This window comes from Cololabis saira, chromosome 18 (assembly GCF_033807715.1).
Source record: "Cololabis saira isolate AMF1-May2022 chromosome 18, fColSai1.1, whole genome shotgun sequence".
Classification (NCBI taxonomy): Eukaryota; Metazoa; Chordata; class Actinopteri; order Beloniformes; family Belonidae; genus Cololabis; species Cololabis saira.
The window spans coordinates 24686222-24699149 of NC_084604.1; the positions used below are offsets into that span (position 1 = coordinate 24686222).

Here is a 12928-nt window from a genome sequence, read left to right on the forward strand (position 1 = left end):
AGCATCATAATGATGTGTTTTGCACATTAAATTGTGAAACCTGGTTTTGTGTTGTCATAATTTAATTAAGAGCAGTTGGAATAGTCAATTTGTATTCACACTATGAATTAAATATTGTTTATCGTTGTAATACCGGACCCAAATCTTTAGGAGGAAAAAAAAGTTTTTTCAAGACATTTGGGTATTTATATTTATATGCACTGTCCATGTAATGACAACTAGCACCGATTTTTGTTTGTACTGTATATTGCATAAATATAATTTAAAAGGAGACGTACCCCCTTTTTTCTCCTTTTTTGTGAAACGTTTGGCACAGGAAGGAGTAACACTAGGACAAGCATGAGTTGATGGATGGTATTTTGGTCAAAATAAGTACAGAAAGAACAGAGTAAAACTTTTCATATATGTTTTTATTTCTGTTCACAGTGGCAGCTTTTAGGGAATGCAGTTAGTAGTATGACTTCTTTTTTGTTGCCTGAGGCATCACGGTACCCTGCAAATCTGAGCTGTTCACTGAATAACATCCCCTATTACTAAATTGCAGAGCTGTAATTAATAAACGAGATGGATTTATTATGAAAAATACTCCATCTTTCCACTTATTCTATTCTATCACAAACCTTACTAGAGCTATGCTTTATTTCTTTAATGATCTTATCTAATACAATGAAAAGTACAAAAAAAAACCATTTTGGTTTAAATTGAGTATCTCAACCATTTTATTTTGTAAATTGTTTTTATTCACTGCTCTGTCTTTGGGGATTTTTTAACCAATCAGATTTCAGAGTTCCGTTACCAGGAAGTGATGTCACCAGTTATAAAATAAGGTTCTGCACGCATCAGAGGAGGCGCAACTTGAGGGTAATTATTATGTTTGTATTTATTGAATAAAGCGGTTGAAAAACTTCACAAAATTGCCTTGACAGTAAAATTATAGGGTGAGTGCAATTCACAAAATATTATGAAGCAGAAGACATAATCAGACGTGAGCCAGATGAGTTTAATCAATGTTGTACAACGATGCTTTGCAGCTGTTGACAAACGTGAGTGAGACAGAAACTTGGAGGATCTTTCCAGTCGGAACCGCTCGCCAGTCATGCTGAAAGCCGTCGGACAAGTTTTATTCTCAACAGGTCTGCAAAGTCCCAAATTCTCAGCAGAGGAGAAAAAGGTAAAGTTTCCCAATAACTCGTAAAAAAAAAAATAGTTCATTTCAGACCTTTTGTGTCATGTCAACTGCCGTTTGCCTAAAATGTTATCAGGCCAAATAAAACCAAAATTTATATAATTAAAAATTATATAATTTAGGCTTAATACACTGAACTTCAGTGTATTAAGCCTAAATTATGGTTCTGCGTTAAAACGACGCAAGGCCTACGCCGTAGGCTCTGCGTTGGTGTAACGCGGGACCATAAATCAGCCTTTACGCTCCTTTTTTATTGATGTTTGAGAGAGATTTTGTACGCGTGACTTTTTGTGACCGCGGTTGAATTGGTTTGATATTGGATATTATGAATTCAACACCCATAAAACTTGTGATACATACCACTGATTTTGGTCAAACCACTTGTGATGTGTTCATGGTCATCTAGACTATATATCACAAAACAGTATTAAAAAATCATATAAATGGGCATATATATGGGCTGATTTAAAAATCATATTATGGGCTGATTTAATGAAAACAATCGGTGTTATGTATCACAAGTTTTATGGGTGTTGAATTAATTAAACCTCATTAAATCGGCCCATAATATGATTTTATAATAATTACTCTCTTGTGATATATAGTCTAGATGACCATGAACACATCACAAGCAATATGACCAAAATCAGTGGTATCACAAGTTTTATGGGTGTTGAATTCATTAAACCACATTAAATCAGCCCATATATATGATTTTTAAATCAGCCCATATATATGATTTTTTTTTTTAATAATTACTGTTTTGTGATATATAGTCTAGATGACCATGAACACATCACAAGTGGTCTGACCAAAATCAGTGGTATGTATCAAGTTTTATGGGTGTTGAATTCATAATATCCAATATCAAACCAATTCAACCGCGGTAGATTTTGTACGCGTGACTTTTTGTGAGGGTGGACTGCTCCAACTGAAACAAGGGTTTCTTTGCAAACTGCTGTTTTCAGTTTTATTCACTTATGTTTAATGGTTGGTGGATGTAGAAGATCATAGTGGCCACTTCAAAATAGAACAATATTTTGTTTTTAAGTCATTCTTGGGTGTTTTTAGTTACTTGTTTTGGGTCACTATCCTGATGAAGGACCCGCAATTTGCGACTGACACCAAACTTTCTTAAACTCGGCAGCACATTTTACTCCATAAAGCTTTGATAGTCTTGACATTTTATTGTACCCTTCCTAAATTCAAGACATCCCATGCCAGATGTAGCAAAGCAGCCCCAGAAAAAAAAAATGTCAATATGCTTTTTTGACAAATTGTAGTCTTACTTGATCATCTGTGGAGTCCCTGTAGTTTCACTACTGCTGTTCTCAGAACAACTAGTGTGTGACTAAAGCGTCTTGAAACACCCTTTGAATAGTTGGACTGACTGTAAGATTGAACGTATTTGTGATGCAAATTAGAGGACAGCCTTTTCTCAGGGCACCCACTAACTTTTCAAGGCCAGTTTAATTCAAAACGATGTCTTGATTTGGGGAAAAAAAAAATGTATCAACAAACTCTGTTATTCATTATTACTTTTGTCAGCTTAGTGCCATTTTGACAAAAAAGGGTAACAACACCAAGTGTTATGTCTACTCTTGTGAATAGGCTCCGACACCAAGGCCCGTGTCTTTTACGGCCACCTGCAGCACATTGACTTATTTGGGCCCTTCTGCAAGTGATGAGGCCACAGAAGGGCAAACCCATGTTTCTTGTTGAATGGCTGCTTGTTCACCAGGCGCTCATGAATAAGCCCCTGGCTTCAGGGTGGGATCTTGTCAGCCGACGTCCAGGTGAGGGACACACCTTAAACTCTGAGGAGACCCTTTGACAGACCCAGAACACGCTGGCGAGTTTACATCTTTGGGCTGTCTCGAGGGTGAGGTCTGGGCCTCCCTGCTGAGGCTGCTGACCTCACAACCAAAACTTGGATAAACACTAATAGATGGATAGATGAATATTTGTCATGTAAATGCAATTCAGCTTCTTAGAAATTGTCATATTTTGTGTGATGCAAAGAAAAAATTGAGATTTTGATTCCTTCAGAACAAAATAATGTTAATCAGTTGTAGGTGGTGATCACGTGCACCCAGATGACTGTGCGTCCATGTTTAGCAGGGACAGGACTATGAAATCCGAACCTACCATGCTGCAAAGTGGGTGAGCACCTCCTTGAGTGGGATGCATTGTGACGAAAACATAAAGACTGGCTTCCGCAGGCTCTTCAGCTACATTCAAGGCAACAATCAGAGCAGTAAGTCCACACCAAACCTTGTTGTGTTTAAAGTAAAGGGAAATTGAGCACAAGTGATACTATTTTCTTTTTGCCAAAAGTTTTTTTTTGTTCTTTTTTGTGAACAGATTTGGTATAAAACCGTATACTTGACAAAATAAAATTACATTTAAATTAGAAACTGCAAGAGTTATTCTACAGAATAACATCAGCTCAAAACAAGACTGGATGAATAAATGCAAAAGAAAGTGCACTTGAATTCCTGCTCAGCAGTTTGCGACAGCACCCCTGCCCTAATCTTACTCAGCAGTTTCCAGCATTATTGATGAGAATATATATTGTCTTTGCCGTGGACCTCTGAGGTCTGGAGTGGAAAGAAAACGCGATCTGTAAAGACGATGTTGAGTCCCCCTAATGTGCCACACTCTGTGATTATAAGCCCACCATCTGTTCAGGTATCATTATACACCGAGGTTTGGATCCAGCAGCTGGAAACTGATCGTTTGTTTAGAAAATCTCAAATCTGCACATCTGACACAAGCTGGTTACACGTGCTGTTGGTGGTTTCCTTCTTCTCCTTTTGAGTGTGTCCGTACTTGATCCGTAGAGGTGAAAGTGGAGATGACGGCCCCCGTGACGTGCCGTGTGATGCCCGGAGACGGCCCTGCATGCGAGTCTCATTTCACCATTTCCTTCTACATGCCAGAACAGCATCAAGACAACCCTCCTGAGCCGAGCGACTCAGACGTGTTCGTGGAGCAGAGGAAGGAGCTCACGGTGTACGTCAGGTACGGTACATGCTCATGAAGTGTAGCAGTTGTCCCGACTAGGGGTGGGTAAAAATATCGATATGGCAATATATCGCGATACATTTCCAGCCGATTCAATATATATATATATATATATATATATATATATATATATATATTTTTTTTTTTTTTTTTATCCCCGATTTTTTCCCCATTTATATCACCCAGTGCTCCTACCTAAGTGACAGTCCTGGGCATTGCCACTCTCTACCAACCCTGGGAGGGCCCTGCACTGAGCTCAGGTTTTATTTCACGTTTTATTTAATTTTATAATTTATTTTTTATATAATTGCCTGTCCTTAAAAAATTAAAAATAATGGACAGAGGTTTATTTATTTATGGATTTATATCTATACTGACTGATCACTGTGCCTGTCCTTGGTTTTAGTACCAATCTTTCTTGTGTTTATTATCATTCTCATCAGCCACATAATTAAAGCAACCTCATACTAAATTTAATGTTAATTTCATATGATGTAAATAATATGAAAAACATATACAAATATGTTGTAACTTTAGCTTGTATAGTTATAATAAAACATTGTTTTGACTCAGTTTGTCCCATGAATTGTCACTATAATCTGATGAACGTGCAACTCGGATTTTAAGATCCATCACTATCATCTGATGTACATATATACAACTTGGATTTTAAGATGTGTAATGCATTTTTAAATTTTTCGGTGAACTATGTAGAAGATAATAATCGGGATATCGCATAATCGGGATATCGCAATGTGTATCGTATCGTGGCTCAAGTATCGTGATGCGTATCGTATCGTGAGGTCCTTCCCAATACCCACCTCTAGTCCCGACAGGTAAAGCCTGCCATGTTTAAGCTTTAATTCTGAATGAGGTGGTTACATCCTACTTTCATCCTTTCCTTCAGGACCTACAGTGGTTTTGCCAATGACACTATGAGGCGAGAAGAACTATTGAAGCTTGTGGAAAGCCTGAAAAGGGATGGCGTTGAATTTGTAGATAAGCCGTACTACACAGCCGGGTACGACAGCCCCTTCAAACTGACCAACCGCAGGAACGAGGTCTGGCTCCTCAAGAAGGCGGAGGACCAGTAGATGCTACTGCCCAACCACCTGCAGCCTCAAAATACTGACGTGTAGCAATCATTGTTTAAACAGGATTACTTAATTAACCCCAGTGTTTTACATAGATCTTTAATCAAAAGAAAGGGAAAGAATTATATTTTTTAACGTCTTCTTAAATACATGCAGCTGGATTAACTGAGGGACTAAAAACAACAACCAGATAATAAAAAATACCTCTTACTCTCCTCCCCCTTAGGTTTTGTATTGATTTTAAAGTCCAACTGTTCAACTTCAAAGCCTAAATTGGCCGTGACCCTAAATACATGTTAGGCCCGTTTATTATACAAAGAGACAGGAAAAAACAGCAAAACAAGAATATCTGCTGTCTGGGGGGGAAGAGTTGACCATCTTAAATGGCCATCAAGGGAGGTTCTACTTCATCCCTGCTGACCGCCAGAGGCGCTGCTTCAAGCACTGAATATTCCCCTTCGCGCAGTTCGAGTATGTACCAGCAACGTCACCTGTGACCCCTGGATGACCCGGAGAAGTCGATATCTTCCGGCGTCCTCAGAGAATCGGTTCCTTTTCATCTTCTCGCGCGCAGGTTTACTTTGGAAGCGTTGAGCGCATTTCAACAAATCTGACTTGTAGTTCGTCGCTGGTAGTTCCGTGACCGATGGTGCCGAACACATCAATGTGCTGGAGCTGCCTGCAGTGCGCCTGGCGCTACAGCATTTCCTGCCACCTTCTGGCCGGGCAGGACTTGGTTCCCTCTGCTGCACAGGCTCTGCCGCGGCGCACCGTGGTGCCTCCCCGGCAGGAGAGATCTCCTATCCCGGCTAGGGGGTCGGATCTGGCATCCCAACCCCCAACGCCTCCAACTGTGTGTGTGGCTGCTGGAGGGCCCGGACCGCTGTTGAGCAGTTGTGTGGACCATGTTAGGTGTACCATCCTGAATGCTAGAGCACCATCCACTCGGCTGCAGTACGCTAACAGGTGGAAGTTGTTTTCCGACTGGTGTAGGGGTGGAAGTGAAGACCCGGTACATTGTTCTGTGCCTACTGTCCTTGAGTTCCTGCAGTCCCTTCTGGACAAAGGCTGGTCTCCTTCTACTCTGAGGGTGTATATGACGGCTATATCGTGTCGACATGCAAGGGTCGACAACGGCACAGCAGGGGGCCACAGTCTGGTGTTCCTCTTTCTCTGAAGGGGGCTCGGAGGTTGCTTCCTCCGAGAGCCCAGAGACCCCCAGCGTGGGATCTTCCTCTGGTGCTGGGTGCTCTGGGCCGGCCTCCTTTTGTACCCTTGGCACAGGCGCAGCTGAAGTGGGTGTCATGCAAGACTGCATTCCTCCTGGCCATTTCCTCTGCAAAGCGTGTCAGTGAGCTGCACGCCCTGTCTGTTAAATCGCTTTTCAACGTTTTGAGTTTGTCGCGGCACTGCTGAAAAGTTCTGGTGTAGCCGTGTTCAGACATTGACTGAGAAAGCTGCAAATAAACTTTCTCATTTCTCGTGGCCCCGTCTAGCTCTCTCTGTATCTTATCCTCCGCCACCAGGTTTAAAAAGGTCTCCACCTCGGAGTTTGACCACGGAACCGATTTCTGAGCTGCCATCGTTGTATTGTTTTTCGAAGAGAAAGGAAGAAGAACCCGCGAGTCGCTCTTTAAATGATGTCACATCCTGACTCAGACATCTGACATCTGATTGGCCAACCCCCCGACCAATCGGTGGCGTGGAGGGTGGTGACGTCAGAAATAGTCCCGGTGTGAGTACCAGATTGTATCGGGCTGAAATATTTTCCCCGGAAGTGTGCATTTTTTCCCCGCGATGGTATTTTTTTGCCATGTTAAGCTAGGAAGGTAGTTTTTCACCATGTCTTCACATTCAAAAATTCTTTTTTGGCAATTGCGGATTAATCAGTGAGTGCTTAGTTGACGTTACATTTTTTAAATTATATTTATATAATATATTATGACTATTTTGCTTAGACATTTACAGATTCAACAATGAGAACATGTAGAGACATACACTTCTGTAAAGTCAGAAGCAGCAGATCATAGTGGAGGTAAAAGGGAGAAGAAACATATAACTGCTGTTCACGACACGAACTTCTTTCAATGACTTCTCTCTCGGCTGCTGTAGTCACTCTGTTCCTAGTCTTTTCACGCAAACGGTCAAAAGCCAATCACAAGACGGAACGTCATCACGTACGGGAGACCTCCGATTAAAAAAAAAAAAAGCAGGTGGGAAAAAAAAGCACCGACACCGGCTCAGCCCGGTTAGAACCTCGGCAGAATGGTTACAGAAAAAGTATCTGCTTGGCGCGGCTCCACCCGTCTCAGCCCCTAGTGGAAAAGCGCAAGACTGGGCCGTGGCGGGTAGAACCGAGCTGAGTAGATACTAGTGGAAAAGCGCCATTAGTGACTTGCGTCTGAGGTGGAACTCTGATGGCTCGGGGGTTACTCTGTGGCCGAACCCGCCATTTCTCCCTAATGTTCTGTCACGCTCTCACCTCAACCAGCCTATACCGTTGCACGGTCTGACCCTCCACCGGGAGAGAGGAGGGCTGAGCTGGATCTGTTGTGCCCAGTGCGGGCCCTGAGAGCCTACGTTGCGGCTACCGCGTGCATTCGGCGGTCAGCTCTTCCTGTGCTATGAGGGCCATAACAAAGGTTGTGCTCTCTCTGCACAGCGTCTGTCCCACTGGTTTGTAGATTTCATCTGCCATGCGTATGGGGCGAGTAACCATCCCCTGGTGTGAGGTGCCACTCCACCAGGAGCGTTTCCACGTCCTGGGCGGCCCTGAGAGGAGTTTCCCTGGAGGATATTTGTGCTGCTGCCTCATGGGCATCGCCGGATATTTTCTCCAGGTTCTACAGGGTGAATGTGGCCTGTCCCCGCCCACTGGGTGTGGTCCTGTTACCTGCATCAGCTGATTCCACTCACTGAGGTTTGTAATTGGGTTTCCTCGTGACTTTGCTGGTATAGGTCACTCAGTGCTTGAAGCACTGCCTCTGGCGGTCAGCAGGGATGAAATAGAACGAAAGTTACGACTATACCTACGGTTCTATGAATCCCGAACGACCGCCAGAGCACTCTGTCACTCAGAATCATCGTGCTTTTCGCGAGAAGATTCTGTAGGAACTGATCCTCTGACGACGCCGGAAGATATCGACTTCTCCGGGTCATCCAGGGGTCACAGGTGACATTGCTGGTATACTGTACATACTCGAACTGCGCATGCGCGAAGGGGAATATTCAGTGCTTGAAGCACGGCCTCTGGCGGTCAGCAGGGATTCATACAACCGTAGTTACATTTGTAACTTTCTTTAATTCAGGTGGGACTCCTCACCACAAGCCAGAGTGGGAGGGGTTGTCACAGTAACACTTGATGACTGTGGGGATGGTTGCCGTGGTAACCTATCAACTGTGAGAATACATGTGATGAAACCACAGTATATTTTGAAAGGTATCTCCCTCCTAAAGGTACTTTTTTCCCACTTTGTTATTGCTTTCTTGCTTTAACTTAATCTGGTCTCCACCCGAAAAAATTTAGGAGGTTAGGGAAGTTTGGAAGTCTGTACTGATGTTTCATACAAAAATAAATAAATCCTCAGTAGTTCGTTGGGTGCTAAATAAAAATGTATCATGCACTTGTTCATATCTGGGCCATTAAAAATTATCAAGAAAAAAAAATAAGATTGTAAAATCTTTTTTTTTTCCAAAAATAATTTTAAACACACATGCCATTTTATCTCAAATACACTCTTGATATGTCTAAGAGGTTTGTTGGAGCCAAAATACTTTGATTTATTGTTTTATTTATTTAGCTGAATATGAGTTGTCATACCACCTTTTTGTTACGTCATGATTAGCCTGTCAATCAGCCAGGTGGGTGGTTGTCTATGGTAACCATTATAAGCCCCCTGGGTGGTGATTGCACTGAGGTGCGACAGGGGGAAGACAAACAGTTTTTGACCGTGCAACCGTGCAAGACGTGTAAGACAGAGAGTGGCGTTCTGTCATAAGTTTATGTTTAGTTTAAATATTGGAATTACTTTTGCTTTGACTACTGCTGATTACGAAATAAATGGATTGGCATATCCGACCCGGATCCTAAGTCTGAGCGTTTGCATCAATTTGAAGCACGCGTCCCAAACAAAACCAACCCTGTTGCCCTGAGTATAGCCTATTGGTACAGGCTCTACAAGGTTGGATAATAGAAGCACAGAGCAGGACTGTCTCCTTTCCTATCATTGAAGTCATGACAGAGAGGGATCAGACTGAACCGGGAGAAACATGGATCAGTTGCAGCAGCAGCAGTTTCTATAGTTTAACTTTGGAAGTTTACAGCAATCCTCTTGACATCCCACTGGAGATGTCCATCAATCAGACTGATCTGTAGTTAATCTAGTGTGGGAGGTTCCTCACAGCCTCTTCTATCACAGGACAGAGCCAGTAACACTGGAAGGGCCACATTGCTGCAGGCCTGTCATTGTTTTTGTTTGTAACAAATGATTGTGACAAAAGCTGTCTGTGTGGTGTGGCTCAGATATGCGCACATTCTTGCCGTCTGGTGGGAGTAAGACGTCACCAGAAAGTAAAGCTAAAGCACTAAAATGGGTGTGCCTTTTTACATTTTAAATCCTTAAAATGATGTTTCTGAGGGATGCTATGAAAGATGATGAAAGCACGGCACATATGTGATAATGGAAGATTATACTTACCTCTAAATGATGTTAAAGAATGTAAAAATGTTATATCTCATTAATTAAAGTTGTTGAAAACCATTAAGTTGTCAATTAGTCTGACTTAAAAAAAAAAAAAGTACCTCCCTCATCAGATGTATTTTTAGGTTTCACATTGTCCTCCAGCCTCGGACGATTGCGACCTTTCATGGGCTGGATTAAGTCCTCACCCCAGCAAGCTGCACCCTTATTGTCCTCCTCCTCTCTCAGCTTCATCGCTGACGTCTGCTGAGTCGTTTGTTTTATTTGTGGCAGGATTGTTCCAGATATCATGTTCAGACACTCAGCAGAAACCACATCTTTTTACCCTTTGCCGCACAACCACACATTCATCTTCATCAACGGTCGCTGGTCAGATATGGATGTGCGCAGTGCTGCGGAGAGGAAAAGTTTTATGAGTTACCTGATTTAACCTAAGATCTGCATTTGTCATGTAATGACGTGGAGGTGTGTGAAAAAATACTTGGACGTAAATAATCTTCTGGCAACAGATTAACTGTTGAACCCCATTGTACAGCCTGATTATTATTGTAGTGATTAAAGTTGTTTTAGCAACTTTTGTCGGAAATTAGTTTTCAGACACCATTTTCCAGCAGGCCGATCAGGGAATGTATAAGAATCAACAATTTTCCTAATGCAGTGGGAGAACCAGGGCCGGATCTACTGGGGGACGAGGGATGGCAACTTAACTTAAAGCTTTGCCCCACCAGTTGCCTTCCACCCAACAACCCCAACCATTACAGTATGTCCTTGAAATCATACTTTTAAAAACAATTGGTTGTATGTCCTAAAGCCTCTCATTGCAAGGCCACTTTATCTCCGGAGCTGCGGCGTCGGCAGGAGATAAAGGTACATTTCAAATTATCTGAACTTTTTCCGACTCCGTGCTCTATCTACAGTCTGAAATCTGACAAACTGGTGTTTCGTGACACTCTCAAATTGTCTTTTTCCCCCTTTTCTTTTTTTCCCCAGCAGCCACTCTCAGCCTGTTTCATAATCTGCTGAAATTACGTCAATATTGCACATAATTGAAAAGTAATCATGTTGCGTTGTCTCCTGCTGGCGATGACGGCTCCGGGGGTAAAGGTGAGACGTGGTCGCCACTAAACACGAGCATGGATCACACATCGTCAGTGACTGACGCGTGGGATTTGTTGGAGCATATTTCTCAAGTTTGTAAAGTAGCTTTGATTACAGTAAAGTTTATAAAGCATGAGCCTGAACAATGAAACCAGTCCCGACAGACAGTAGATGTTAGAATGAATTAAGAGATTTTCAGTAAAACCCTAAAGTAAAGCCATATCAATGTAGGAAATGAATTTGGTAAGTGATTATAAAATAACTTAATACGAAGCAAAACTTATAATATAGAAAGGTTGTGAAACTGCATTAAAGATCTGCCATTGAGAAGGAGAAGCTTTCCAGGCCTTTCTGCATCTGACAGTGAAAGTTTAGGATTCTCAGAATAATTTGTTGAAATATGTTAAGGACAAAGTGGATGTTGGAAAAAGTAGACAATTTTACATCTGAGCAACATCAGCACTGTGGTTTGCTTGAATTTCCCTCGGGATCAATAATATATCTTAAACGGACCAAGAATCTGTTTACTCTGATTTTGGGGAGAAATGTTTTAGGGTCAAATGTTGAGTGAGGACGAGGTAAACCTATGATAGAGATATGGTAAGAAGAAAATATGGACCAAAACTGACATAATTCAAAATAAAAGCAGAAATATATACATTTTGTTTTTCCTTTTCTTTATACATGCATCTCTTGTTTTTACATCCCCTCGTCACCTCTTTTTTTACTTTACCTTATGCATTTCTTCCTCATTATGCAATTGAGGAGATCTGACCTTCTTGGTTGGGAATGAGCAGGATCAGGCCAAAATCTGCACAACCTAAAAGACTAAAACTGGCCTCAATACTGAGACACCTCTTTTCACTTTTTCACATCTGGAAAGGCGCAGCAGCACCTGGTAATCAGATTTAAGACTCTTCGCACAGGTTGTTTACAGGTTCCAACTTCTACTGAGTCCAAGTCAATAAAATTGATGCTTTCATTTGTCAGGTCTTGTAGAGATACTGCACCCATGTACTTGAAAACAAGAGGACAGGATGAAGCAGTGAAGTGTCAATAGCGTGATTATAGCTGGGAGGAGTTGTTATTGATTTCTGTCTGACAGCCAGATGGAGGACAGGTGACAGCTAAATAATCAGGGGGGAAAGGGGAAAAAAACATTCAAATTACAAAGATGTCTGCTTCTCTTTTCAAATGAGAACACAGAGGGCCACTGCCAAGATGTTCTTTTTTTTGTTTGTTTCATATAGTTTTTGAAGAATTGCAGCTCTCCTGTGGGGAGTGATGGGATGAACCGGGACGGTTCAGTGCTGCTCGGAAAACTCCATCAGGGCCAGAGGCTGTAATTCAGTCTTGGTCCGGAGGTGATGTCTACAAGGAGACGTAAGTGATGACCCCCACAGGAGGCGAGGGGAGGTGGCGAGGGGTTAACAATGTCCCCTGGAGCTCTCCAGATGACAGACGAGAGTGGGTGCCATGACGACGGTGCTAATGAGACTATGATTTGGGGTGTCAGGCGAGCAGATGGCCGTGAATCACACACAGACGGAAATAAAAGGCGCACTCTGTAAATACAACCTTGTTTTTTTTTTATTACGTACACAAGTGCGTCGGCAGTCCGCCTTCGGCTCCACTCCCAGTTCTTCTGTTCACCCCGTCATTTCACAAATGGGATATAGGTTTTTGTCCCGTCATGAGGAAATCCTGGACCCAGAGCTCAAACCAGGAGGTGCAGTTTGGTCACAGGTTGTTAAACCGCAGGGTGTCACGGCTGGTACGTCTCACGCCTGTCACCTCCTTTTATGACTCCAAAGAGACCAGAT

The 12928-nt window shown here is 42.4% G+C and overlaps 1 protein-coding gene across 2 annotated transcripts; it reads left to right on the forward strand.

Moving 5' to 3' along the window:
• Nucleotides 1-797: 797 nt before the first annotated feature.
• hebp2 (heme binding protein 2) lies at nucleotides 798-6223 on the forward strand. 2 transcript variants are annotated; one of them, XM_061746927.1, is made up of 5 exons: nucleotides 798-861; nucleotides 1032-1171; nucleotides 3305-3443; nucleotides 4030-4210; nucleotides 5121-6223. In XM_061746927.1, the coding sequence occupies exons 2-5, from the start codon at nucleotides 1097-1099 to the stop codon at nucleotides 5305-5307; spliced, it is 582 nt and encodes a 193-aa protein (XP_061602911.1). In that variant the 5' UTR covers nucleotides 798-861; nucleotides 1032-1096; the 3' UTR covers nucleotides 5308-6223. The 2 variants fall into 2 exon arrangements, with proteins under 2 accessions (XP_061602911.1, XP_061602913.1); XM_061746929.1 differs by having other exon boundaries at nucleotides 3308-3443.
• Nucleotides 6224-12928: the final 6705 nt, after the last annotated feature.

Excerpts from the sequence above, each read along its gene's own strand:
- hebp2 (XM_061746927.1), top strand. The coding sequence starts at position 1,097 with ATGCTGAAAGCCGTCGGACAAGTTTTATTCTCAACAGGTCTGCAAAGT. Across the intron at positions 1,172-3,304 it reads TCTCAGCAGAGGAGAAAAAG|CAGGGACAGGACTATGAAAT; the intron begins GTAAAGTTTCCC and ends GTCCATGTTTAG. Across the intron at positions 4,211-5,120 it reads GAGCTCACGGTGTACGTCAG|GACCTACAGTGGTTTTGCCA; the intron begins GTACGGTACATG and ends CCTTTCCTTCAG.